At 51.1% G+C, this 23,846-nt stretch overlaps 2 protein-coding genes across 2 annotated transcripts; both read left to right on the forward strand.

Moving 5' to 3' along the window:
* The first annotated feature begins 871 nt into the window (after nt 1–871).
* Nucleotides 872–4,416, forward strand: LOC146753691 (uncharacterized). Its single transcript, XM_085529431.1, has 11 exons — nt 872–976; nt 1,293–1,382; nt 1,635–1,739; nt 1,969–2,121; nt 2,279–2,430; nt 2,698–2,845; nt 3,011–3,148; nt 3,268–3,444; nt 3,697–3,852; nt 4,004–4,105; nt 4,222–4,416. Exons 1-11 carry the CDS (start codon nt 881–883, stop codon nt 4,414–4,416), a joined length of 1,512 nt encoding a protein of 503 aa, XP_085385557.1. The 5' UTR covers nt 872–880.
* Nucleotides 4,417–12,071: 7,655 nt separating this feature from the next.
* LOC146753692 (uncharacterized) lies at nt 12,072–15,090 on the forward strand. Its single transcript, XM_085529436.1, has 9 exons — nt 12,072–12,167; nt 12,483–12,572; nt 12,825–12,929; nt 13,164–13,316; nt 13,474–13,625; nt 13,891–14,038; nt 14,204–14,341; nt 14,461–14,637; nt 14,890–15,090. The coding sequence occupies exons 1-9, from the start codon at nt 12,072–12,074 to the stop codon at nt 15,088–15,090; spliced, it is 1,260 nt and encodes a 419-aa protein (XP_085385562.1).
* The last annotated feature ends 8,756 nt before the right edge of the window (nt 15,091–23,846 follow it).

A 23,846-nucleotide genomic window follows, 5' to 3' on the forward strand; every position in this document is an offset into this window, starting at 1 on the left:
GGCCGGGCAGAGCTGCTGCTGTCCTGCAGCTGTCCTGCGCTGCTCCACACCCCGCAACGCCTGGTCCCCCTGGCCACGGCTGTCCCCACTCACACTCCTCGGTCTCTGTGTGCTTGCCAGGATCTGGTGCAGAAGCTGCAATTCCTCAACAGCATTTGTATACTGTGCAGCACCGCTGGACAGACGGGCCTCACACTGAGCCCCAATATCTTGTGCTTGCTGAAAAATCAGTGCAAGAAGATTGAGGTGAGGGGACATGGCACCCAGGTAGCTGCACCCTGTGAGAAGGACAGGACAGGGGGAGAGGGAGGCAGGGAAATGACGCGCAGACACCCAAGCGCCCCAGATGGGACTCCAGGTGCTGCTGAGAGCTCAGCAGTGGAGGTGGACAGCAGCACCAGTGTGCCAGTGTTTGTCAAGGGCCACTGGGGCGACTCAGGCCCTAGCGGCCGGTGGCAGGTTTGCTGTTGCTGGGTGCTGGCAGCTGCCAGGTGCCATCCTGATTGTGCTTTGCAGGTTCTGTTGTGTGAGGAGCCCATGGAGCAGCTGAGCACCGGCCTGAGATACTGCTGCATGAACACCATTGCTGCCTTGAGGTACCTGCCCAGCCCCTGCTTTTGCCAGCACATCCCCCGGGCACCATCCTGGTGGCCCTGACGCAGCTCCCCGCTAAGTCTTGGCCGTCGCCCCAAAGCTGGTGACATCAGGACTGTCCTCTGACCCAGAGCAGCCCCGTGGGGGAGGAGGCACCTCCTGGCAGGGCTCCCCATCCCTCTCAGGGAGCCTTGCCCAGGGGAGGACCTGTTCCAGCCCTGCCTCAGCACCCAGGCACCGCTCCTAGCATCAGTGTCTCTCTAATTGCAGCACAGTGAATGCAGTTATGGAGGAAGATCTATTCCATCTGTTCAAGGTGTGCTGCAGCGTCGTCTTCTACCTTCCTCCATCCAGGGCCTTGAACATTTCCCTCTACAACCAGGTATGTATTACTTGGGATCAATCTACTGTTGACCCCATGCCTCTGGGCTGCCGCTTGCATTACCTGTGTCCAGAGATGTATCAAGATGTTTGTGGGACAAGGCAGCAGCCTTGCCTGCCCTCACCCCTCTCACTCTTGCCTTGGGCTTGGCAAACACCCTGTGCTGTAGCCTGGTCTGAGGGCAGCAGCCTTGCAGGGTGCCCCTGTGCACAGATCTGTGGGTATCCTTCCTTGGCAGCCAGAGGGGTTCACAGCAGTCTCCTGGGTATGAAAGGGAACCCTGAAAGACTTCCACAACCCACTGTTCTCTTTACAGACCCTGGAAGCTATGGACGACATGCTGCAGATTGTACTAGATGTCTGTCCCATTGCCAGTGTCAAGAGTCGGCTGCAGGGAATCTTGGAGGTCTGTCTATTGTGAAGTTCTGCCCCCAGAGCTCCCTTCTAGTAGAAGTATATCCCGCTCCATGGAAACGGCACTGGCAGCAGTTGGAGCCGGCAAGGGACCCCGGCGGCAGTAGCCCCATGATGGGCTTGGCTTAAGCTCAGGGGAAGCCTGGATGGATGCTGTGATTCCAGCCAGGAGCTCAGCAGACCTGCTTCTCCTGCAGTGGGCATCAGCAGCTCCCAGGCTAACCAGCAGCTCCTCTCCTCACAGGTGCTGCTGCCTTTCAGCATCTCCAAGACACAGACTGTGTGTGAGAGGGCTTTGGGGCGCATCTGGAAGCTTAGTAACTTCATGACCAGCAGCTCCTGGCAGCAGGTAAGGAGACATGAAAATTCCAGCCGGGCACTCTCATTCTTTGCATCCCAGAGCTGTCTCTATGACTCAGGAGTACCTGTGAGACAAGCTGGGGCTCAGGCATGAACCCACAGAATGCTTTTGACATGAGAGTCATTATCCTTCCTTTTGCCTGTGGTCATCCCGCTCCAGACACTATTCTCTCATTCTGTTTAACATGCCTTCCCTCCTTTTTTCCTTCTTACTGCAGGGCCTTGGAAAAAGTCTTGCCCCTTCTCAGAGGACAGACATTGCCCTCGTAACCCTGGAGAAGATCACAGGGGACTACAGTGTGGATGAGAAGAAGTGGGCTGAGACTATGCTGGATGTGCTTAGGAGAGACCCTGGCACCTGGCTGATGGATGTAAGCAGAGTGAGGCGACCCTGCCTGCCACAGCTCTTGGGAACTGAAGCCATTTGAAGGCAGCAAAGAGCTGTGGGAAGGGCAGTAATAACACAGCCTGGGAGGCAAATGGCTGCAGTGCAGTGGCAGCAGCAGTCTCCCTGTGTTCTCACAACAGGTGCCAGAGATTCTGGGATTCATCCACGCCAACCTGAAGATCCAGAGCACATCAGTCCAGCAGATCCTGCTCTCAGTGCTGGATGTGCTGACCGCCCAGTTTCCCAGAGATGTGCTGAGGAGTGTGCTGACCGACCTCCCACAGACTGACAGGTATCAGCCCAGACAGCCTCACATGTTTGTTCCATATGAAGAGCAGGGCTCAGAAATGGTCTGGTTGCCAGAGCCAAGGAAAGCTGCAGGACATCCCGAGGAGCAGGCCCTCCATCCCACTGTGCTTTCCAGAGCTGGTGGGCTGCTCAGAGCTGCAGCAGCCAATACCAACCATGGCAGCCCAGAGCCCCCCATCAGGCTCCTGCCTGAGCCGTGGTGCTGTGGCTAAGGCAGCCCAGCTGACACAGCATTGCTCTCTGTTTATAGCACTACCCTGGACATACTCAAGAGTGTGCTGACCCTGCTGGAAGCATCCAAGCGGATCTGGGATGAGCTCAGCAGTGTTCTGCAGGACCAACAGCTGTGTGAGATATTGAGCATCAGCACAGAGGAGTTGGGCCTCCTTCGCTTGACTGTGAGTTACTGGACAAGGGAACGTGCTCTCCGTAAGAGCACTGCTAGCTCAGGCTGGGCTATGTCTCCCTAGTGCCCTGCCTTGAGGTGCCAGAGCAGCCAGGAGCTGCAGGGTGCAGGATGTCCTGCTGCCTCTGCCTGCCTCTCACTGCTGTGTTGGTTTCAGGCGATGCCTCCCACTGAAGAGCTGGTCAAGGAGCTGTGTAAGCCAGCACTGCTCCAGAAGCTTCTGAATGTGGAAAGCCTGCCAGTGCTCTGGCTGGTGCTCAGACGCCTCGTGCTGCTGTCGGATAGACCTGAGACGGTGAGCAGGACCTTGTCAAACGAAGGCCTCATGTTGACAGCCTGGTGCTGGGGCAATGGGCAACACTGTGTTTCAGCCGCTGTCCTCCTGATGGAAAGGAAATTGTGTGTTTTGTACAGGCAAGAGAAATCCGGGCCCTGCTTCCAGGCGTCATGGAGAACCTGCTGTTTGCCAACACAGCCATTACTGTGAAGGTGCTGAATATCTTCAGGAATGCAATGCAACATCTGGGGAAGAGGCACGCCAGTCCCTTTGCTCTGGAGCTGGCTGAGAAGATCCTGCCTCTTTTTAATCACGTAAGTCTGTTGTGGGAGGCTGAGCTCTGCGGGTGGGTACTTGACAGGAGCATCTTCTCCTTTCCTTCTCTGGGCTCTCAGGAATGAGATGTCTTGTGGGCTCTGCAGCACAGCAGGCCGTGTCCCTGCTGGTGCAGCTTGGTTGTTCTTGGTGATGTCAGGCCCCTGTGCTGGGGCTCAGCCTACACTCATGCTCACCATGGGCAGTGAGAGTGTGCTGCTGAGGTCTGACGTCCTCCTGTTCTCCCTCAGGCATCATGTGAAGTGCGAGAAGGTTCCATCTGCCTCTTCACGGATGTGATGGATGCTGTGCTGTGGTCTCAGAAGGGAAGCATGAAGAAGACCGTGCGCAGGGCCCTGCTCCCTCTGCTCTTTCACATGAGTGATGAGACCCTGAGCGTAGCACAGGTACGAATTTCAGAGCTGAGCAGTGTGCAGGCAGTGGTGTTCTGACAGCTGAGCAGTGATGTGCAATTGAGAGCAAGTTGAGCAAGCATTCAGACACTGGGATGTGTGTCTGTGTGTGTGGTGCCATGTCCCTGCATCTGTTGTTCTGTAGGCATCTGGGGAAGCCCTTGTGTCCTGTGCAAAGTTCCTGAAGTGGAAGGAGCTCAAGCAGCAGGCCTGGCAGAAGAACACAGTGGGGATCATGAAGTGTTTGGTGAGGACAATCTCACAGCCCCCACCTTTTTGCTGGGGGAAAGGGGATGCTGGAGGAGGGGTTGCAGCAGCAGCTGTGGCCACTCTGCAAACCCATGCTCTTGTGCTCTTCTTCAGCTGCAGAAGGACAGAAAGGGAGTGGAAGGCCAACTGCAGCAGAGCCTGCCATACCTGGAGGATTCTCAGGCCTCCTTGCGATGCGAGGCTGTCAGATTCATTGGTGAGCCCAACCCCTGCGTCCCTCTTTGGGCCCTGCCCTGGCAGGAAGGCACAGCCCTGAAGCCCCCAGGTACAGCCTGCCCATGCCGGTAGCCCCAGTGGGTGCCTTGCTCATGTCCACCCTCGGGCACCGTACGGGGGAGTGGGTGTCTGACGGAGTTCTTTCCCTAGGGCTGATTGGGAAGCACTCCAGGGAGCAGAGTGAGGAGATGCTGAATGAACTCTGCAGTGGTGAGTGAGGGCAGTGCTGTGTGTGTTGGGGCTGGGGGCAGAGCTGGGCAGCATGCAGCTGTGCTTTGCCCTGCTGCAAGGAAATGCTGCAGGGACAGAGGAGCATTCCTGGCAGTCCTGAGCAGTGTCTTCCTGCTGTCCCGTCAGTCTCCCGTGCTCCTCCTGGCCAGGAAAATCAAGGATTGGGGCTGGCAAGGTCTGGAGTGGAAGCTGGTGGCTCTCTGCAGACTTGGGGTTCAATCTCTGCTCTGTTTCCTTCTGTTGCAGCCCTTCAACCGTTGGAAGATGACCCCCATCTGGCAGTCCGTGTTGTGGCATCTGAGACCATCCAGATACTGCGACAACAAAGGCAGAAGGCGGCACCAGCACGGAGAAGGCTCCCAGCACTTTTCCGCTGGTCCTGCATAGCCTTCTGAGGGATAATTCTTGTTCATCAACGTTGCTAGGACACCTGTACAGCAACGTTGCTGGGACACGCGTTCCTGTCATGCAAGGCAGACCCCCTGAACAACGGCAGGCGCCTTGGAGTACTGACATCTTGGAAGAAAGAACAGGAACCAAGCTGGTTATAACTGGGTCTGTAGGTACTGACAATTGAAATTGAAAAGCACGATAGAAATCCTTTGCAAGGAAGATCAGGAGAAGACGTCTGACCGTGACCACTAGAGAGCAGCATGCATGCACACAGACACAGAACTGATCATAATTTCTCTGACTTATCTGGAACTCATCATACGAGTTCTTGAATCTTAAATCAGCACGCAGAAAAGTTATGGTTTTCTCAACTTCTGCAAAGCCAAAATGCTTGACAGCAAAACTCCTGCTTGCTTATCGTGCTGTGTGCCTCTGCATTAGTGTCACGTGGAAAAAGACAAAAAAACACATGTTCTTTTCCTATGTCTTGGAGAGCCAGGAATCCAGAATTCAACATCTTTGCTTTTGAGTTTGCATTTCAAAATCACATTAGAAAGGTTTCTGCAAACTTTCTCTGATGACATTTGACTCTTCAAACAACAACAATACTACTGTTTCTAGTACTACTAATAAAAGCAACGCAACAACAAAACAATGGAAGATGAAGGAAGGCACGGGGGCAAGAGTCACTGGAGGAAATTTCTCCAATGAACTGAATTGGTGTTAGGGTCCCCCTGCACAAGAGCCAAGGACGGAGCAAGCATGTTTTGTCCTCTTCAGAATGCAGTCTGGTCCACCTTATTGTCATCCAAATGGGATCGGGATTTCACTGTATTGTTGAAAATTAGAAAGCAGTGCCAAAGTTGCATTTTTTGAAACAGAAAAAGAGTTATTTTAAAATCCCACAGCAATGGAGTGGAGAAGATCACCAGCAAATCCTGTATCGTTTGCCTTTGGAGTAAAAGCAACAGCAACAGCCAACCAAAGAAGTGGATGTTCATCCATTCCGTGCACTTTTGTAAGGATGTGAAAGCAAGCAGACTTACCTGAAGTTGGTGTAACGTTGGTGGTAAACATCACCAAGCTCCCTCCAAAAGTGGGCTTGACCTTTTGTCTCTGCAACCATCTACGTACAGAGGGAGCTTCTGGTGAGCTCTGCTGGGATCCTTCAGTTTTCACGTTTCTTACCATCTCCCTTCCAGAAGATCTTGTGAAGAAAGGCTTTTCCTGTGAGGATGAAGCATGGATAGGAAATGTTACATCTGGTTTTGCTGTGAAGTTTACCTCTGCTTGTGACACATTCATTTTTCTGACAACTGCTATCACTCAGTTTATTAATAAAAATCATTCTTTTATTACTTGTTTTGGTGGTGATGGGTTGATGTTTGGACTAGAGGATTCTAGAGGTCTTTTCCAACCTTAATAATTCTATGATTCTATGATATAGGGAAAAGCTGATTAGTCCTCAGAGTTGGCCAAGTCATGTTCCCTTCTCATTTCTAATTCTTAAACTACACTGAATAGCAAGATTATTTGGTTTGGGAAAAGTTTTATAAGATCTTTATCAGCCGTGTTGTGCAGGAAACCTCTCTGAGGGTTTGTGTTCTCAGCTACGGAAATAAGTATCCATGTTTCCTCCTTTCTATTTAAAGTATCAAAGTCCAACAGCAAATTTTGGTTGTTCCATGACTTAGTTCAAAACACAGAGTGAATTTTCCTTTCAGTTGGTTCATTCTTCCATCATTCTAAATGCAGGCAGTGTCAGCGCACCTCTCCAGTTAATCTCAGATCCCTCTATAGACTGGAAAGTGGAAGCAGACCCCCATAGCAGGCATGTTACAACCTTCCTTTCCAGCCTATCTTAATAGATACTGTGTGCTGACCAGTTAAATATACCTTATTCCTACTACAAATTTGTGAAGTAGTCTTTCAAAATAAAGAAGTGCATTTTTGATACATAACGTCAGTAGCAATACAGTCAGTGTAGATATTACACTGCTTTTTTGAACATGGGGATAGCAAGGATATCTCCCTATTAGTCTTGAGCCTCTGAGAGGGCATAGCAACAATTGTAATGTATATATTATCTTTTTCTTTCTTTCTCCATTTATTTATTTTTTTTCCCTGAAATTCTGTAATTTCTGATTATGGAAGCTATCATTAGTCATGAATAAAATGAGAATGCAGCCATGAGTAGTTTGCTGCCTTTAGATTGACTATGATCATATAGACAAGCAAAACCCTTCTCCAGTGGGTAGAAGTACACAGGATAGCCCAGAGAGAAATAACACCAGGAGTTTTACTGCTTCTGTACATACAGATCAGGCTGCCCAGGGAGGTTGTGGATGCTGTGTCCTTGGAGGTGTTCAAGACCAGGTTGGACGGGGCCCTGGGCAACTTGATCTAGTAAAGGTGTATGTTTGGTGGCCCTGCCAGGCAGGGGGGTTGGAACTACATGATCCTCGAGGTCCCTTCCAACCCGGGTCATTCTGTGATTCTGTGATTACATTGTGCCTCGCAGATTAATCTGGTTTTAAGAAAATCGGGCTGACTTTGTTTGCTTTGCTCAACACCAGCCACATCAAGACAACAGAAGACATTACTTACAAGAATAATTGCAGCTATCTTCTAGTTGGCTTGTGCTTCTGTGCTTCTGAGAAACACCCTCTAGCAATTTCTTCTTCTCCTTTTTTTGCATGAGTCCTGTTTGCTGGTGTGTGTTGTGCTCTGTTGTTTGCTGACCAGCAGGTGAAAGGACTGTGTTTGTGTGAGGATAACGTCCAGCCGCGATGTGCCGGCGGGGCGACCACAGCTTTGTAGCTCAGCCCATGTAAAGCCCTGCAGCATCGCCGGCGCTACAGGTCAGTCCAACACCGCGGCTCGTGCTCTCTTTCTCCTGCGGCTGCGTTCGGGCGGACCATCTGCAGGGATTGGAGCAAACTCTGATGGCATCTGGAGCTGGAGTGGCTCCTTTGTACTGGTATTGTTGAGAAATGGGGATCTAATTTGGATTCCATTGGTTTCACACTGGCTGGTGGAAGCAGTGCTTTCTGTGCGAGTTGGAGATTTAGGTCTACTTCAGGGACCGTGCAATTAGGTTCATCTTTTGTCATACTAAGGGGCAGCATGTTTATATTGTCCAGGATCTCTTCAGGGCTTGAAGCTGTGCTCATTAAGTCTGGACTGGTTGATGAGTTCATGGATGAGCCTGAGCTCAGATTCCCTCACACCAGGTATGTTGGCCAGTACTATGGCATTGCTAAGGCTGTGAAACCCTGGCACTCAGGCAACTGCCCAAGAGTTCAGACATGTGGGAGCTTGAGCTTCATTGAAGAGGACTGCTATCATGCTGCAGTGCGGCTGCACTAAGGTTTAACAGCACTGGGAGCCTTGTGCAGTGCATGAGCTCAAGCTGCTGCCAGGGTTTTGCTTCCTCCTGGCTGTGAAGCTCCAGGAGCTCTGCCAGCACATTGCAGCTGAGCATTATCTGCTGTGCCTTTTCTGTCGTCCAGAAACTGTGTGTAGGAGTGTCACCTCTCCAGCAGGCTCCAATCTTGGCCACACCACCCTGTGCAAGCCATTCTCTTCAAGATGGCTTGTACTTCCACTTGTATTCTGCTGAGGAAATCCCGTAGCAAAGAGACAGTCCACCAGCAGAAACATGCTCTGAAAGTTATTCTTTCTGTCTGGGACATCAAAAGTGAATGTGAGGCTGCACCCATGTGAAATATATCAAGGGAATCACTGACTTTGACTGGATGACTATGCTTTGCTCAGTGTACCCCATTTCAGGCTCTGATTTTCAAGAATATGATTAAGGTAATCTTTCTGTACTCTCACATGGAATTTCAGATGTGCACTGGAATTTTAATGGAAAGCTGGTGGTCTTGTAGTGTCATAGCCTGGCACTAGAGTTCCTTTATAGCATGAGATTTGCTGCCTGCTGTTAGCCACATTCTTGATATCAAGATCCCTAATCTTGTTAATGGTGCTCTGTACCATCTTTAGCAGTGACCTAGACAGTGGGATCAAGAGTACCCAGAGTGAGTTTGCATGCAACAACCAAGCTGTGTGGTGCTGTTGATACAACGGAATGAAGGGATGCCATCCAAAGGGAACTGGACAAGCTAGAACATCGATCGGACCCTTGGAACCAAGTGGGATCCAACAATAACAAATGATGTCTGTTAGCAACAAATGAGGTGCTCAGCATCCAAAAGGGGAGAATTTCTTTCCTGGTTCTTCCTGTTACATTATATCTGATAAGCAGCCTGACATTGTGGGTATTTTTTGCCACTTGGACGTACTTTTCTTGCACGTTTTGCTGGCTGTCCATTAACAACCCCCAGAGCCTTTCTCTCTGTGCAGTTTTCCAACCCCTCCAGGCCAAGTCTGCATGCGGTTGCACGGGCTCGCATGTGCTATGCTGTAGCTCATACCAGCGACCCAGCCCGTCTCCATCTGCCTTTTCCTTGTGCTGATGCAGCTCCCAAGTCCGCGGCTCCCCAACTCGCAGCGCTGCCTCTGCCAGGGCCGTTCTGCGGTGTCGGAGTGACATCTAGTGTCGCCAGGACAGCAGAGCTCCGCTCAGCCTCGCTGCGGGCCCGCGGCAGCCCTGCAGGGGCGCCATCCACCGTGCGATCGCCGTCAGCTGTCAGATCTTGGCCACGCCGCGCTGTGCGACCTGCAGGAAAACACCCCAAAGTGCCCGTTGTTGCACGCTCATCTGAATCACTGCAATGTCTGCTCTTGAAAAAGAGCTTCTTTGCAGTTCGGTTATAAAACAGATTATTGTTAATAGGAAATTTACGTGAAGCTTAATGACAACATAATAAACATCCTCCATCATATCTGAAACCATGGCTGTCCAGTGAAGTCCACAGTGACTGGAAAAAGGGAAACATGAGCCCTGTATTTAAGAAGGGAGAAAGGAAGTCCAGGCGAACTAGAGGCAGTTCAACCTAATCTCTATTCCTGGGAAGATCATGGAGCAGGTCGTCCTCAAAGCCCAAGGCACATATGGGACAAAGAGGTGACCACTTGGTTGAATGGAACAGCAATTAAACACAGGCGTGCACATGAAGGTATAGCCAAACGCTGACATAGATCATCCAAATTTCATCATCACAATTTCCAATTAGAGACTTCACTTTTTAAAACAGTAAATAGTAAATATTTAAAAATTTAAAATTAAAACATTTTAAAATAGTAAATAGTAACTGACATGCTGCATTAATGGCTGAGTTCAAACTTTTCACTTGTTGATGTTAGAAAACTGCCAGAAAGGTAACAGCATCTGTCTGTGTTAATTTCAGCTACTTCTGACCAAGTGTAGGGAATTGCCTTATTGGACTGCAGTGCTCCCAGTTATTTGACAGTGTAATGACATCAAATCAGAAATCAGGGCACAGAACTGCATCTTCTGTGTGAAACTTGTCATTTATTTACATCTTTACAATTCAGAAATAAAAGAAATAAAGGAGTTTGTTCTGAGCCATTTCAGCCGGGCTCTGGAACCAGCCCTGCTCGGGTGGGTCCTGGGGAGCCCTTTGTGACCCATCTCTGTGACACCCAGGCAGAGCTGGCAGCGACAGCAGGCGGCCTGCAGTGTCCGTCAGGACAGCGAGCAGACAGGGCAGGAGTGTGCGGGTCTGGCGAAGAGCCCCCGAGCGCAGCCCCAGTCGTTTCTGTGTTCCTTTGGCAGCCCCGCGGCTGCCCCATCCATAGTCTGAGCCTTCATCCTATAAACGTGATGGAGGAGAGATCCCCCAGCCGCTCCAGCATGGCCGGGGAGGAGAGTGGGGCTCCCCAGGACAGAAGATCTCCAGCGGAGCCCTACCAAGTGACCGAGGTCATCCCTCGGCATGCTGGTGAGTGAGGGTCCAAAGCGGGGTGGGCAGGGCTGGGGCAGCGAGTGCCCCCTGCTCCACACCAGGACCCCTTGTCACGGGCAGACTGTGCCAGGGGAGCGAGCCCAGGGCCGGAGAGGGCAGAGCTCCTTCTTCTGCTCCCACCTGCCTTTGGCCCCTCTTGAGCACTGCTCTCTCTCCTTGGTCAGATGCTGAATTGCTGCCTCTGCCTGATGTGGAACAGGAGGCAGCGGATTTCATCCAAGCCAACAGCATCAGCATGGAAATGGTAAGAGCAGCCATCTCCATCGTGGCTGTAGCTGCATCTCCAGACGGTCCCTCTGGCTCTGCCTTCAGGCTGCAGGAGGGCTGCTGGCCGGGCAGAGCTGCTGCTGTCCTGCAGCTGTCCTGCGCTGCTCCACACCCCGCAACGCCTGGTCCCCCTGGCCACGGCTGTCCCCACTCACACTCCTCGGTCTCTGTGTGCTTGCCAGGATCTGGTGCAGAAGCTGCAATTCCTCAACAGCATTTGCATCCTGTGCAGCACCGCTGGACAGACGGGCCTCACACTGAGCCCCAGTATCTTGTGCTTGCTGAAAAATCAGTGCAAGAATATTGAGGTGAGGGGACATGGCACCCAGGTAGCTGCACCCTGTGAGAAGGACAGGACAGGGGGAGAGGGAGGCAGGGAAATGACGCACAGACACCCAAGTGCCCCAGATGGGACTCCAGGTGCTGCTGAGAGCTCAGCAGTGGAGGTGGACAGCAGCACCAGTGTGCCAGTGTTTGTCAAGGGCCACTGGGGCGACTCAGGCCCTAGCGGCCGGTGGCAGGTTTGCTGTTGCTGGGTGCTGGCAGCTGCCAGGTGCCATCCTGATTGTGCTTTGCAGGTTCTGTTGTGTGAGGAGCCCATGGAGCAGCTGAGCACCGGACTAAGATACTGCTGCATGAACACCATTGCTGCCTTGAGGTACCTGCCCAGCCCCTGCTTTTGCCAGCACATCCCCCGGGCACCATCCTGGTGGCCCTGACGCAGCTCCCCGCTAAGTCTTGGCCGTCGCCCCAAAGCTGGTGACATCAGGACTGTCCTCTGACCCAGAGCAGCCCCGTGGGGGAGGAGGCACCTCCTGGCAGGGCTCCCCATCCCTCTCAGGGAGCCCTGCCCAGGGGAGGACCTGTTCCAGCCCTGCCTCAGCACCCAGGCACCGCTCCTAGCATCAGTGTCTCTCTAATTGCAGCACAGTGAATGCAGTTATGGAGGAAGAACTAGTCCACCTGTTCAAGGTGTGCTGCAGCGTCGTCTTCTACCTTCCTCCATCCAGGGCCTTGAACATTTCCCTCTACAACCAGGTATGTATTACATGGGATCAATCTACTGTTGACCCAATGCCTCTGGGCTGCCGCTTGCATTACTTGTGTCCAGAGATCTATCAAGATGTTTGTGGGACAAGGTAGCAGCCTTGCTTGCCCTCACCCCTCTCACTCTTGCCTTGGGCTTGGCAAACAGCCTGTGTTGTAGCCTGGTCTGAGGGCAGCAGCCTTGCAGGGTGCCCCTGTGCACAGATCTGTGGGTATCCTTCCTTGGCAGCCAGAGGGGTTCACACAGTCTTCTGGGTATGAAAGGGAACCCTGAAAGACTTCCACAACCCACTGTTCTCTTTACAGACCCTGGAAGCTATGGACGACATGCTGCAGATTGTGCTAGATGTCTGTCCCATTGCCAGTGTCAAGAGTCGGCTGCAGGGAATCTTGGAGGTCTGTCTATTGTGAAGTTCTGCCCCCAGAGCTCCCTTCTAGTGGAAGTTTATCCCGCTCCATGGAAACGGCACTGGCAGCAGTTGGAGCCGGCAAGGGACCCCGGCGGCAGTAGCCCCATGATGGGCTTGGCTTAAGCTCAGGGGAAGCCTGGATGGATGCTGTGATTCCAGCCAGGAGCTCAGCAGACCTGCTTCTCCTGCAGTGGGCATCAGCAGCTCCCAGGCTAACCAGCAGCTCCTCTCCTCACAGGTGCTGCTGCCTTTCAGCATCTCCAAGACACAGACTGTGTGTGAGAGGGCTTTGGGGCGCATCTGGAAGCTTAGTAACTTCATGACCAGCAGCTCCTGGCAGCAGGTAAAGAGACATGAAAATTCCAGCCGGGCACTCTCATTCTTTGCATCCCAGAGCTGTCTCTATGACTCAGGAGTACCTGTGAGACAAGCTGGGGCTCAGGCATGAACCCACAGAATGCTTTTGACATGAAGGGAGGGTCTTTATCCTTCCTTTTGCCTGTGCTCATCCCGCTCCAGACGCTATTCTCTCATTCTGTTTAACATGCCTTCCCTCCTTTTTTCCTTCTTACTGCAGGGCCTTGGAAAAAGTCTTGCCCCTTCTCAGAGGACAGACATTGTCCTCGTAACCCTGGAGAAGATCATTGGGGACTACAGTGTGGATGAGAAGAAGTGGGCTGAGACTATGCTGGATGTGCTTAGGAGAGACCCAGGCACCTGGCTGATGGATGTAAGCAGAGTGAGGCGACCCTGCCTGCCACAGCTCTTGGGAACTGAAGCCATTTGAAGGCAGCAATGAGCTGTGGGAAGGGCAGTAATAACACAGCCTGGGAGGCAAATGGCTGCAGTGCAGTGGCAGCAGCAGTCTCCCTGTGTTCTCACAACAGGTGCCAGAGATTCTGGGATGCATCCACGCCAACCTGAAGATCCAGAGCACATCAGTTCAGCAGACACTGCACTCAATGCTGCAATTGCTGACCTTCCAGTTTCCCAGGGATGTGCTGAGGAGTGTGTTGACCGACCTCCCACAGACTGACAGGTATCAGCCCAGAAAGCCCCACGTTTGTTCCATGTGAAGAACAGGGCTCAGAAATGGTCTGGTTGCCAGAGCCAAGGAAAGCTGCAGGACATCCCGAGGAGCAGGCCCTCCATCCCACTGTACTTTCCAGTGCTGGTGGGCCACTCAGGGCTGCAGCAGCCAATACCAACCATGGCAGCCCAGAGCCCCCCATCAGGCTCCTGCCTGAGCCATGGTGCTGTGGCTAAGGCAGCCCTGCTGACACAGCATTGCTCTCTGTTTATAGCACTACCCTGGACATACTGAAGAGTGTGCTGACCCTGCTGGAAGCATCCAAGCGGATCTGGGATGAGCTCAGCAGTGTTCTGCAGGACCAACAGCTGTGTGAGATATTGAGCATCAGCACAGAGGAGTTGGGCCTCCTTCGCTTGACTGTGAGTTACTGGACAAGGGAACGTGCTCTCCTTCAGGGCACTGCTAGCTCAGGCTGGGCTATGTCTCCCTGGTGCCCTGCCTTGAGCTGCCAGAGCAGCCAGGAGCTGCAGGGTGCTGGATGTCCTGCTGCCTCTGCCTGCCTCTCACTGCTGTGTTGGTTTCAGGCGATGCCTCCCACTGAAGAGCTGGTGAAGGAGCTGTGTAAGCCAGCACTGCTCCAGAAGCTTCTGAATGTGGAAAGCCTGCCAGTGCTCTGGCTGGTGCTCAGACGTCTCGTGCTGCTGTCGGATAGACCTGAGATGGTGAGCAGGACCTTGTCAAACGAAGGCCTCATGTTGCCAGCCTGGTGCTGGGGCAATGGGCAACACTGTGCCTTGGCCGCTGTCCTCCTGATGGAAAGGAAATTGTGTGTTTTGTACAGGCAAGAGAAATCCGGGCCCTGCTTCCAGGCGTCATGGAGAACCTGCTGTTTGCCAACACAGCCATTACTGTGAAGGTGCTGAATATCTTCAGGAATGCAGTGCACCATCTGGGGAAGAGGCACGCCAGTCCCTTTGCTCTGGAGCTGGCTGTGAAGATCCTGCCTCTTTTTAATCACGTAAGTCTGTTGTGGGAGGCTGAGCTCTGCGGGTGGGTACTTGACAGGAGCATCTTCTCCTTTCCTTCTCTGGGCTCTCAGGAATGAGATGTCTTGTGGGCTCTGCAGCACAGCAGGCCGTGTCCCTGCTGGTGCAGCTTGGTTGTTCTTGGTGATGTCAGGCCCCTGTGCTGGGGCTCAGCCTACACTCATGCTCACCATGGGCAGTGAGTGTGTGCTGCTGAGGTCTGACGTCCTTCCGCTGTCCCTCAGGCGTCTTCTGAAGTGCGAGAAGGTTCCATCCGCCTCTTCACGGATGTGATGGATGCTGTGCTGTGGTCTCAGAAGGGAAGCATGAAGAAGACCGTGCGCAGGGCCCTGCTCCCTCTGCTCTTTCACATGAGTGATGAGACCCCGAGCGTAGCAGAGGTACGAATTTCAGAGCTGAGCAGTGTGCAGGCAGTGGTGTTCTGACAGCTGAGCAGTGATGTGCAATTGAGAGCAAGTTGAACAAGCATTCAGACACTGGGATGTGTGTCTGTGTGTGTGGTGCCATGTCCCTGCATCTGTTGTTCTGTAGGCATCAGGGGAAGCCCTTGTGTCCTGTGCAAAGTTCCTGAAGTGGAAGGAGCTCAAGCAGCAGGCCTGGCAGAAGAACACAGCGGGGATCATGAAGTGTTTGGTGAGGACAATCTCACAGCCCCCACCTTTTTGCTGGGGGAAAGGGGATGCTGGAGGAGGGGTTGCAGCAGCAGCTGTGGCCACTCTGCAAACCCATGCTCTTGTGCTCTTCTTCAGCTGCGGCAGGACAGAAAGGGAGTGGAAGGCCACCTGCAGGAGAGCCTGCCATACCTGGAGGATTCTCAGGCCTCCTTGCGATGCGAGGCTGTCAGATTCATTGGTGAGCCCAACCCCTGTGTCCTTCTTTGGGCCCTGCCCTGGCAGGAAGGCACAGCCCTGAAGCCCCCAGGTACAGCCTGCCCATGCCGGTAGCCCCAGTGGGTGCCTTGCTCAGGTCCCCCCTCGGGCACCGTACGGGGGAGTGGGTTTCTGACGGAGTTCTTTCCCTAGGGCTGATTGGGAAGCACTCCAGGGAGCAGAGTGAGGAGATGCTGAATGAACTCTGCAGTGGTGAGTGAGGGCAGTGCTGTGTGTGTTGGGGCTGGGGGCAGAGCTGGGCAGCATGCAGCTGTGCTTTGCCCTGCTGCAAGGAAATGCTGCAGGGACAGAGGAGCATTCCTGGCAACCCTGAGCAGTGTCTTTCTGCTGACCCATCAGCAGTCTCCCGTGCTCCTCCAGGCCAGAAATAGCAAGGAGTTGGGCTGGCAAGGCCCAGAGGGGATGCTGGTGGCTCTCTGCATACTTGGGGTTCAATCTCTGCTCTGTTTCCTTCTGTTGCAGCCCTACAGCCGTTGGAAGATGACCCCCATCTGGCAGTCCGTGTTGTGGCATCTGAAACCATCCAGATACTGCAACAACAAAGGCAGAAGGCGGCACCAGCACGGAGAAGGCTCCCAGCACTTTTCCGCTGGTCCTGCATAGCCTTCTGAGGGATAATTCTTGTTCATTAACGTTGCTAGGACACCTGTAGAGCAACGTTGCTGGGACACTCATTCCTGTCATGCAAGGCAGACCCCCTGAACAACGGCAGGCGCCTTGGAGTACTGACATCTTGGAAGAAAGAACAGGAACCAAGGTGGTTAGAACTGGGTCTGTAGGTAGTGACTAATGAAATTGAAAAGCACGATAGAAAGCCTTTGCAAGGAAGATCTGGAGAAGTCTGCCCGTGACCATTAGAGAGCAGCACGCATGCACACAGACACAGAACTGATCATAATTTCTCAAACTTATCTGGAACTCATCATATGAGTTCTTGGAACTTAATCAAGCAAGCAGAAGAGTTTTGGTTTTCCAAGCTTCTGCCAAGCCAAAATGCTTGGAAGCAAAGCTCCTGCTTGCTTATAGTGCTGTGTGCCTGGGCATTAGTGTCACGTGGAAAAAGACAAAAAACCACATTTTCTTTTCCTATGTCTTGGAGAGCCAGGAATCCAGAATTCAACATCTTTGCTTTTGAGTTTTCATTTCAAAACCAGATTAGAAAGGATTCTGCAAACTTTCTCTGATGACATTTGCCTCTTCAAAGAACAAGAATACTGTTTCTAGTACTACTAATAACAGCAATGCAACAACAAAATAATGGATGATTAAGGAAGGCACGGGGACAAGAGTCACTGGAGGAAATTTCTCCATTGAACTGAATTGGTGTTAGGGTCCCCGTGCACAAGAACCACGGACGGAGCAAGCATGTTTTGTCCTCTTCAGAATGCAGTCTGGTTCATCTTATTGTCATCCAAATGAGATCGGGATTTCACTGCATTGTTGGAAATGGGAAAGCAGTGCCAAAGTTGCAATTTTGAAATGGAAAAAGTGCAATTTTAAAAGCCCACAGCAATAGAGTGGAGAAGATCACCAGCAAATCCAGTAGCATTTGCCCTTGGAGGAAAAGCAACAGCAACAGCCAACCAAAGAAGCAGATGTTCATCCATTCCATGTACTTTTGTAAGGACGTGCAAGGAAGCAGACTTACCTGAAGTTGGTGTAACGTTAGTGGTAAACATCACCTAGCTCCCTCCAAAAGTGGACTTTACCTTTTGTCTCTGGGACCATCTACATACAGAGGGAGCTACTGGAGATCTCTGCCCGGATCCTTCAGTTTTCACGTCTCTTACCATCTCCCTTCCAGAAGATCTTGTGAAGAAAGGCTCTTCCTGTGAAGATGAAGCACGGATAGGAAATGTTACATCCAGTTTTGCTGTGGGGAGTTTACCCCTGTGTGTGATACATTCATTCTTCTGACAACTGCTATCACTCAGTTTATTAATAAAAATCATTCCTTTATTACTTTGTGCCTCGCAGATTAATCTGGTTTTAAGAAAATTGGGCTGACCTTGTTTGCTTTGCTCAACACCGGCCACACCAAGACAACAATAACATTACTTACAAGAATAATTGCAGCTATCTTCTAGTTGGCTTGTGCTTCTGTGCTTCTGAGAAACACCCTCCACCAATTTCTTTTTCTCCATTTTTTTGCATGAGTCCTGTTTGCTGGTGTGTGTTGTGCTCTGTTGTTTGCTGACCAGCAGGTGAAAGGACTGTGTTTGTGTGAGGATAACGTCCAGCCGCGATGTGCCGGCGGGGCAACCGCAGCATCGTAGCTCAGCCCGTGTGAAGCCCTGCAGCATCGCTGGCACTACAGGTCAGTCCAACACCGCGGCTCGTGCTCTCTTGCACCTGAAAGAGTGAAAGACTGTTGTATAGGTGGTGCTGGTACACACAGTTTGTGGAGCACAGCAACTGCTGTGTTGAGCAGGAACATCTGGACAGGAATGTCAAGGCACTGAGGTTCAACAACACTAGGAGCCTTATGGAATTTAGGAGCTCAAGCTGCTGTCAGGGTTTTGCTTCCTTCTGGCTGTGAAGCTCCAGGAGCTCTGCCAGCACATTGTGTCTGAGCATTATCTGCTGTGCCTTTTCTGTCCTCCAGAAACTGTGAGTAGGAGTGTCACCTCTCCAGTAGGCTCCAATCTTGGCCACACAGATCACAGAATCACAGAATCACAGAATGACTCGGGTTGGAATGGACCTCAAGGATCATGTAGTTCCAACCCCCCCTGCCTGGCAGGGCCACCAAACATACACCTTTACTAGATCAGGTTGCCCAGGGCCCTGTCCAACCTGGTCTTGAACACTTCCAAGGATGGGGCATCCACAACCTCCCTGGGCAGCCTGTTCCAGGGCCTAACCACTCTCCTAGTAAAGAACTTCCCCCTAACATCCAACCTAAATCTTCCCTCTTTTAACTTAAAACCATTTCCCCTAGTCCTGCTATTATCAGCCCTTTCGAAGAGTTTGCTCCCCTCCTGGGAGTAAGTTCCCTTCAGGTATTGAAAGGCTGCAATGAGGTCACCCCGCAACTTTCTCTTCTCCAGGCTGAACAAACCCAACTCCCTCAGCCTGTCCTCACAGGGGAGGTGCTCCAGCCCCCTGATCATCTTTGTGGCCCTCCTCTGGACCCTTTCCAAAATCTCCATGTCTTTTTTGTACTGAGGGCTCCACACCTGGACACAGAATTCCAGATGGGGCCTCACAAGAGCAGAGTAGAGAGGGACAATCACCTCCCTATCCCTGCTGACCACGCCTCTCCTGATGGTGCCCAGGATCCCATTTGCTTTCCGGGCTGCCAGAGCACACTGCTGGCTCATGTTAAGTTTCTAGTCCATCAGTACCCCTAGGTCTTTCTCTGCTGAGCTGCTCTCAAGGACCACTCCTCCCAGTCTGTACAGGTGCCTGGGGTTCTTCCGGCCCAAGTGCAAAACCTTGCACTTTGCCGTGTTGAACCTCATTAGGTTCACCCGAGCCCAGCTTTCCGGCCTGTCAAGGTCCCTCTGAATGGCATCCGTTCCCTCCACCATATCGACTGCACCACTCAGCTTGGTGTCATCAGCAAACTTACTGAGGGTGCACTCCATTCCCTCATCAATGTCATTAATAAAGATGTTAAAGAGCACTGGTCCCAAGACAGACCCTTGAGGGACGCCGCTCGTTACCGTCCTCCACCTGGACATAGAGCCATTGACCACCACCCTCTGTCTGCAGCCTTTCAACCAATTGCTTATCCATCTAGTTGTCCACCCATCAAATCCACCTCCCTCCAATTTGGAGATGAGGATGTGATGGGGGACCATGTCAAAGGCCTTGCTCAGGTCCAGGTAAATGACATCGGTCGCCTTCCCTTCGTCCACCAATGCTGTCACTCCATCATAGAAGGCCACACCACACTGTGCAAGCCATTCTATTCAAGCTGGCTTGTACTTCCACTTGTATTCTGCTGAGAAAATCCCTTAGCAAAGAGACAGTCCACCACCAGCAACATGAGAGCTGCTCTGAATGTAATGCTTTCTATCTGTGATTCAGAGGTGAAAGTGAGGCTGCACCCATGTGAAATGTAGCAAGGGAATCACTTACTTTGACTGGATGACTATGCTGTGCCCAGTGTACCCCATTTCAGGCTCTGATTTTCAAGAATATGACTAAAACTATTCACTTTATACTCTCACATGGAATTTCAGATGTGCACTGGAGTTTTAAAGGAAAGCTGGTGGTCTTGTAGTGTCATAGCCAGGCATTAGAGTTCCTTTATAGTGTGAGATTTGCTGCCTGCTGTTAGCCACAGTCTTGATATCAAGATCCCTAACCTTCGTAATGATGCTCTCTAACATCTTTAGCAGTGACCTAGACAGTGGGATCAAGAGTACCCATAGTGTGTTTGCATGCAACAACCAAGCTGTGTGGTGCTGTTGATACAACGGAAGGAAGGGGTGCCAGCCAAAGGGACCTGGAGAAGCTAGAACAGTAGGTCCATGTGAACCAAATGGGATCCAACAGTACCAAATATCCCGCATGCCCCACTCCATTGTGCAGCTTAAACGAATGGGCAACAGCAGACCCCCTCTGTTATGCTCTCCCAGGTCTGGGAGTTCTGAGATGCCTTCCCCAGGCACGGCTGAATTCTCCTCGAGGCCATTTGTGCGGGCAAGAAAGGTCCAGGGCTGCCTCCACACTGAATTTGCCACAGTACTCCTGAGAGTGTATCTGGCATGACAAAGAGCACAGGTCTCAGTGTCTCTTTGCTCTTCCCCAGTGGCTTCCAGTCACTGCTTGAAAGTGCCTCTGAACTTTTGCCACAGGAAAGTTCTTGGAGAAAGTTCAGTTGAAGTTCATGACCAGAGACATTTTCCTCCTCTTTTTCCTCTTTACTCAAACATTTCTCATTCTTTCTGATATGTTATGGAAGTCAATCCAATAATTACCAATAATTTTGTTAAACTCTATATTGTTAGCATCAAGATGATAAGGCAGCTGCCTGTGACACTAGTGTTGTCATTGCCAGTGTGCTCAGCCAACATTCAACAAAATGTCAGCTCATAGACTGTCTTCACAAATGAGTAGGCCTGGCTTTCAAAGTCTCCAGGCTCACTGTACCTCTCTTATGTGTTGATGAGAAAAGGCCTGGAGGAGCAGTGGGCCCCAAGGGCAGGATGTGAATGCTGTTCACAAGATGGGATGCATAGAATGCAGGACGGGACAGTGCCTGGACACAGCATTGGAAACTGGAGAGCCTCCTTAATCAGATCTATCTTCTGTTTTGGATGGCTGATGCTCTAGAACCTCCAGTAGAGCAGAGCTCAAAGCGTCTGTTACTGCAGTTGAAACATAGAATCATTACAAGGATACTTGTCATTTTCACTAGTGAATTTCTTGTTTATCCACTGTGCCAGCTCCTGTGACAGAGGGCAGCGAGTGAAGCATTGTCCAGAGGTGCCAAGACCTGACCATGACAGCAAGTGGCATATTTTCCTGATCAGAATATGGGATGTGTGTTGTGCACAGTGGTGTGGTTTGGTGCCTGAGAGTTTCACAAAGAAGTTATTTTTTGTAGCAGGTGGATCCTCAAAAAACGAGCTGTTTGCAGTGCTTCCAGTGCTGCTTTGGTCCATCAGTACAGGTGTAGGTGTCTGCAGTGTGAACAAAGTGATTTTTAAAAAAATATAGTTGCAAACAGCAAAGTTAACTGTGCAGGTTTTGAGAGGAATAGCAAAAGCTGCAGGATTTACGTGGAAGAATCAGAATGGCTTCGTCAGTGTGTGTCAGTGCCCTTCTATTTGATGCCCTATGAGGTGCCTCTGGGTGTTTGTGGGTAGATACCCAAGGGTTTGACACAGATCCCTCACATGGCATCATGGAAATAAAGGAAGCTCAACGCCACCTTTAAGATGCAGGATTAAGGAGTGGATGAGATTGGCCAGAATCTTGAACAGGTATTGCTTAACTGAAGCCCAAATTTTAGCCCCTAAACCTTCCCCTATCCCTAAGTGAATCCACACTGTCCCCTAGTGGAGTTTCCACGCTGTTACTCACAATAGATCGAATGCTAAACAGTGTTGGCAGCGCAGACTCGTTCTTTGGTGAGGGCAGATTTAGTCATCATTAAGTGCTGGAAAGTTTGTGTTGTTGTTGTGGGGTATTCCATTCCGATCCAGCCCATCTCCATCTGCCTTTTCCTTGTGCTGATGCAGCTCCCAAGTCCGCGGCTCCCCAACTCGCAGCGCTGCCTCTGCCAGGGCCGTTCTGCGGTGTCGGAGTGACATCTAGTGTCGCCAGGACAGCAGAGCTCCGCTCAGCCTCGCTGCGGGCCCGCGGCAGCCCTGCAGGGGCGCCATCCACCGTGCGATCGCCGTCAGCTGTCAGATCTTGGCCACGCCGCGCTGTGCGACCTGCAGGAAAACACCCCAAAAGTGCCCGTTGTTGCACGCTCATCTGAATCACTGCAATGTCTGCTCTTGAAAAAGAGCTTCTTTGCAGTTCGGTTATAAAACAGATTGTGGTTAAGAGGAAATTCACATGAGGCTTGATGAGAGTGGCCACATAAACTAGTTCATTCTGATTTTTGCATAGCAAGTAAAACTCTGGAATTTCAAATTATCTAGAAATAGATATTTTCTATTTCACTCTATCTGTCGATTAAAATAATTGTTGAAAGAGTATCCCATGTGCAAACAGTGCACAGAGTCCCCTTGAATGTTCTGTCACAGTCTTTTTTCAGAGCTAAGGCCTATAGGAGCAATGTAGCTCAGTCAAAGCCAAGTTGCCCTCTATCAGCACCTCGCATCTGCAGCAGCTGTCTTCAGCACACTGCAAGAACTGTCTGGACCACACGTGCAGTGTCCTTCCCTGACACTGAAGGTAAAGGAGAAAACACCACCTGCACACTGTGCCTTCAGCGACCCACCCCAGTCTCCTGAAGCCAAACCAGTTTTGACCTCTAGACATAAAATGTGAACACTGACGCTCTTATAAAATTGAGTAATTGTGGAAGCTGGTAGGGATTGTCTTTACTCCATCCTTCTCTTGAATTTTTGTGATATCTGCTATGTGAAAAGGATGGGAAACCAACAGTCCCATATCCCATAGAAGAGTATATGGTGATCATTAGAAATTCATGGAATCATTAAGGTTGGAAAAGACCTCTAATACCATCTAGTCAAACTGTCATCCCACCTCCACTGTGCCCACTGAACCACGTCCTTCAGTGCCACATCTTCCCTTTCCTTGAAAACCTCCAGGGATGGGGATTTCACCACTTCTCAGGGCGGCCTGTTGCGATGCCTCACTACTTGTTCTGAGAAGAAATTTTTCCTAGTATCCAATCTGTACCTCCCCTGGTGCAACCTGAGGCCATTACCTCTCATCTTGTTACTAGCTACCTGGGAGAAGAGGTGACTCCCCACCATGCTACAATATCATGACCCTATGTTTGGTGCAGCCCGCATAATACACATCCTCCATCATATCTAAAACCATGGCTGTCCGGTGAAGTCCCCAGTGACTGGAAAAAGGGAAACATTAGCCCTGTTTTTATGAAAAGGAGAAAGACAGACCAGGCGAACTAGAGGCAGTTCAACCTAATCTCTGTGCCTGGGAAGATCATGGAGCAGGTCCTCCTCAAAGCCCAAGGCACATATGGGACAAAGAGGTGACCACTCAGTTGAATGGAACCGCTATTAAACACAGGCGTGCACATAAAGGTATAGCCAAACGCTGACATAGATCATCCACATTTCATCATCACAATTTCCAATTAGAGACTTCACTTTTTAAAATAGTAAATAGTAAATATTTAAAAATTTAAAATTAAAACATTTTAAACTAGTAAATAGTAACTGACATGCTGCATTAATGGCTGAGTTCAAACTTTTCACTCGTTGATGTTAGAAAACTGCCAGAAAGGTAACAGCATCTGTCTGTGTTAATTTCAGCTGCTTCTGACCAAGTGTAGGGAGCGCCTTATTGGACTGCAGTGCTCCCAGTTATTTGACAGCGTAATGTCATCAAATCAGAAATCAGGGCACAGAACTGCATCTTCTGTGTGAAACTTGTCATTTATTTACATCTTTACAATTCAGAAATAAAAGAAATAAAGGAGTTTGTTCTGAGCCATTTCAGCCGGGCTCTGGAACCAGCCCTGCTCGGGTGGGTCCTGGGGAGCCCTTTGTGACCCATCTCTGTGACACCCAGGTAGAGCTGGCAGCGACAGCAGGCGGCCTGCAGTGTCCGTCAGGACAGCGAGCAGACAGGGCAGGAGTGTGCGGGTCTGGCGAAGAGCCCCCGAG

Source organism: Coturnix japonica, chromosome Z, assembly GCF_054131305.1.
Source record: "Coturnix japonica strain WE chromosome Z, WE-NBRP24, whole genome shotgun sequence".
Classification (NCBI taxonomy): Eukaryota; Metazoa; Chordata; class Aves; order Galliformes; family Phasianidae; genus Coturnix; species Coturnix japonica.

Excerpts from the sequence above, each read along its gene's own strand:
- LOC146753692 (XM_085529436.1), top strand. The coding sequence starts at position 12,072 with ATGGAGGAAGAACTAGTCCACCTGTTCAAGGTGTGCTGCAGCGTCGTC. Across the intron at positions 13,317-13,473 it reads CAGGCACCTGGCTGATGGAT|GTGCCAGAGATTCTGGGATG; the intron begins GTAAGCAGAGTG and ends TTCTCACAACAG. Across the intron at positions 14,638-14,889 it reads TCCTGCCTCTTTTTAATCAC|GCGTCTTCTGAAGTGCGAGA; the intron begins GTAAGTCTGTTG and ends GCTGTCCCTCAG.
- LOC146753691 (XM_085529431.1), top strand. The coding sequence starts at position 881 with ATGGAGGAAGATCTATTCCATCTGTTCAAGGTGTGCTGCAGCGTCGTC. Across the intron at positions 2,122-2,278 it reads CTGGCACCTGGCTGATGGAT|GTGCCAGAGATTCTGGGATT; the intron begins GTAAGCAGAGTG and ends TTCTCACAACAG. Across the intron at positions 3,149-3,267 it reads TGTCGGATAGACCTGAGACG|GCAAGAGAAATCCGGGCCCT; the intron begins GTGAGCAGGACC and ends TGTTTTGTACAG.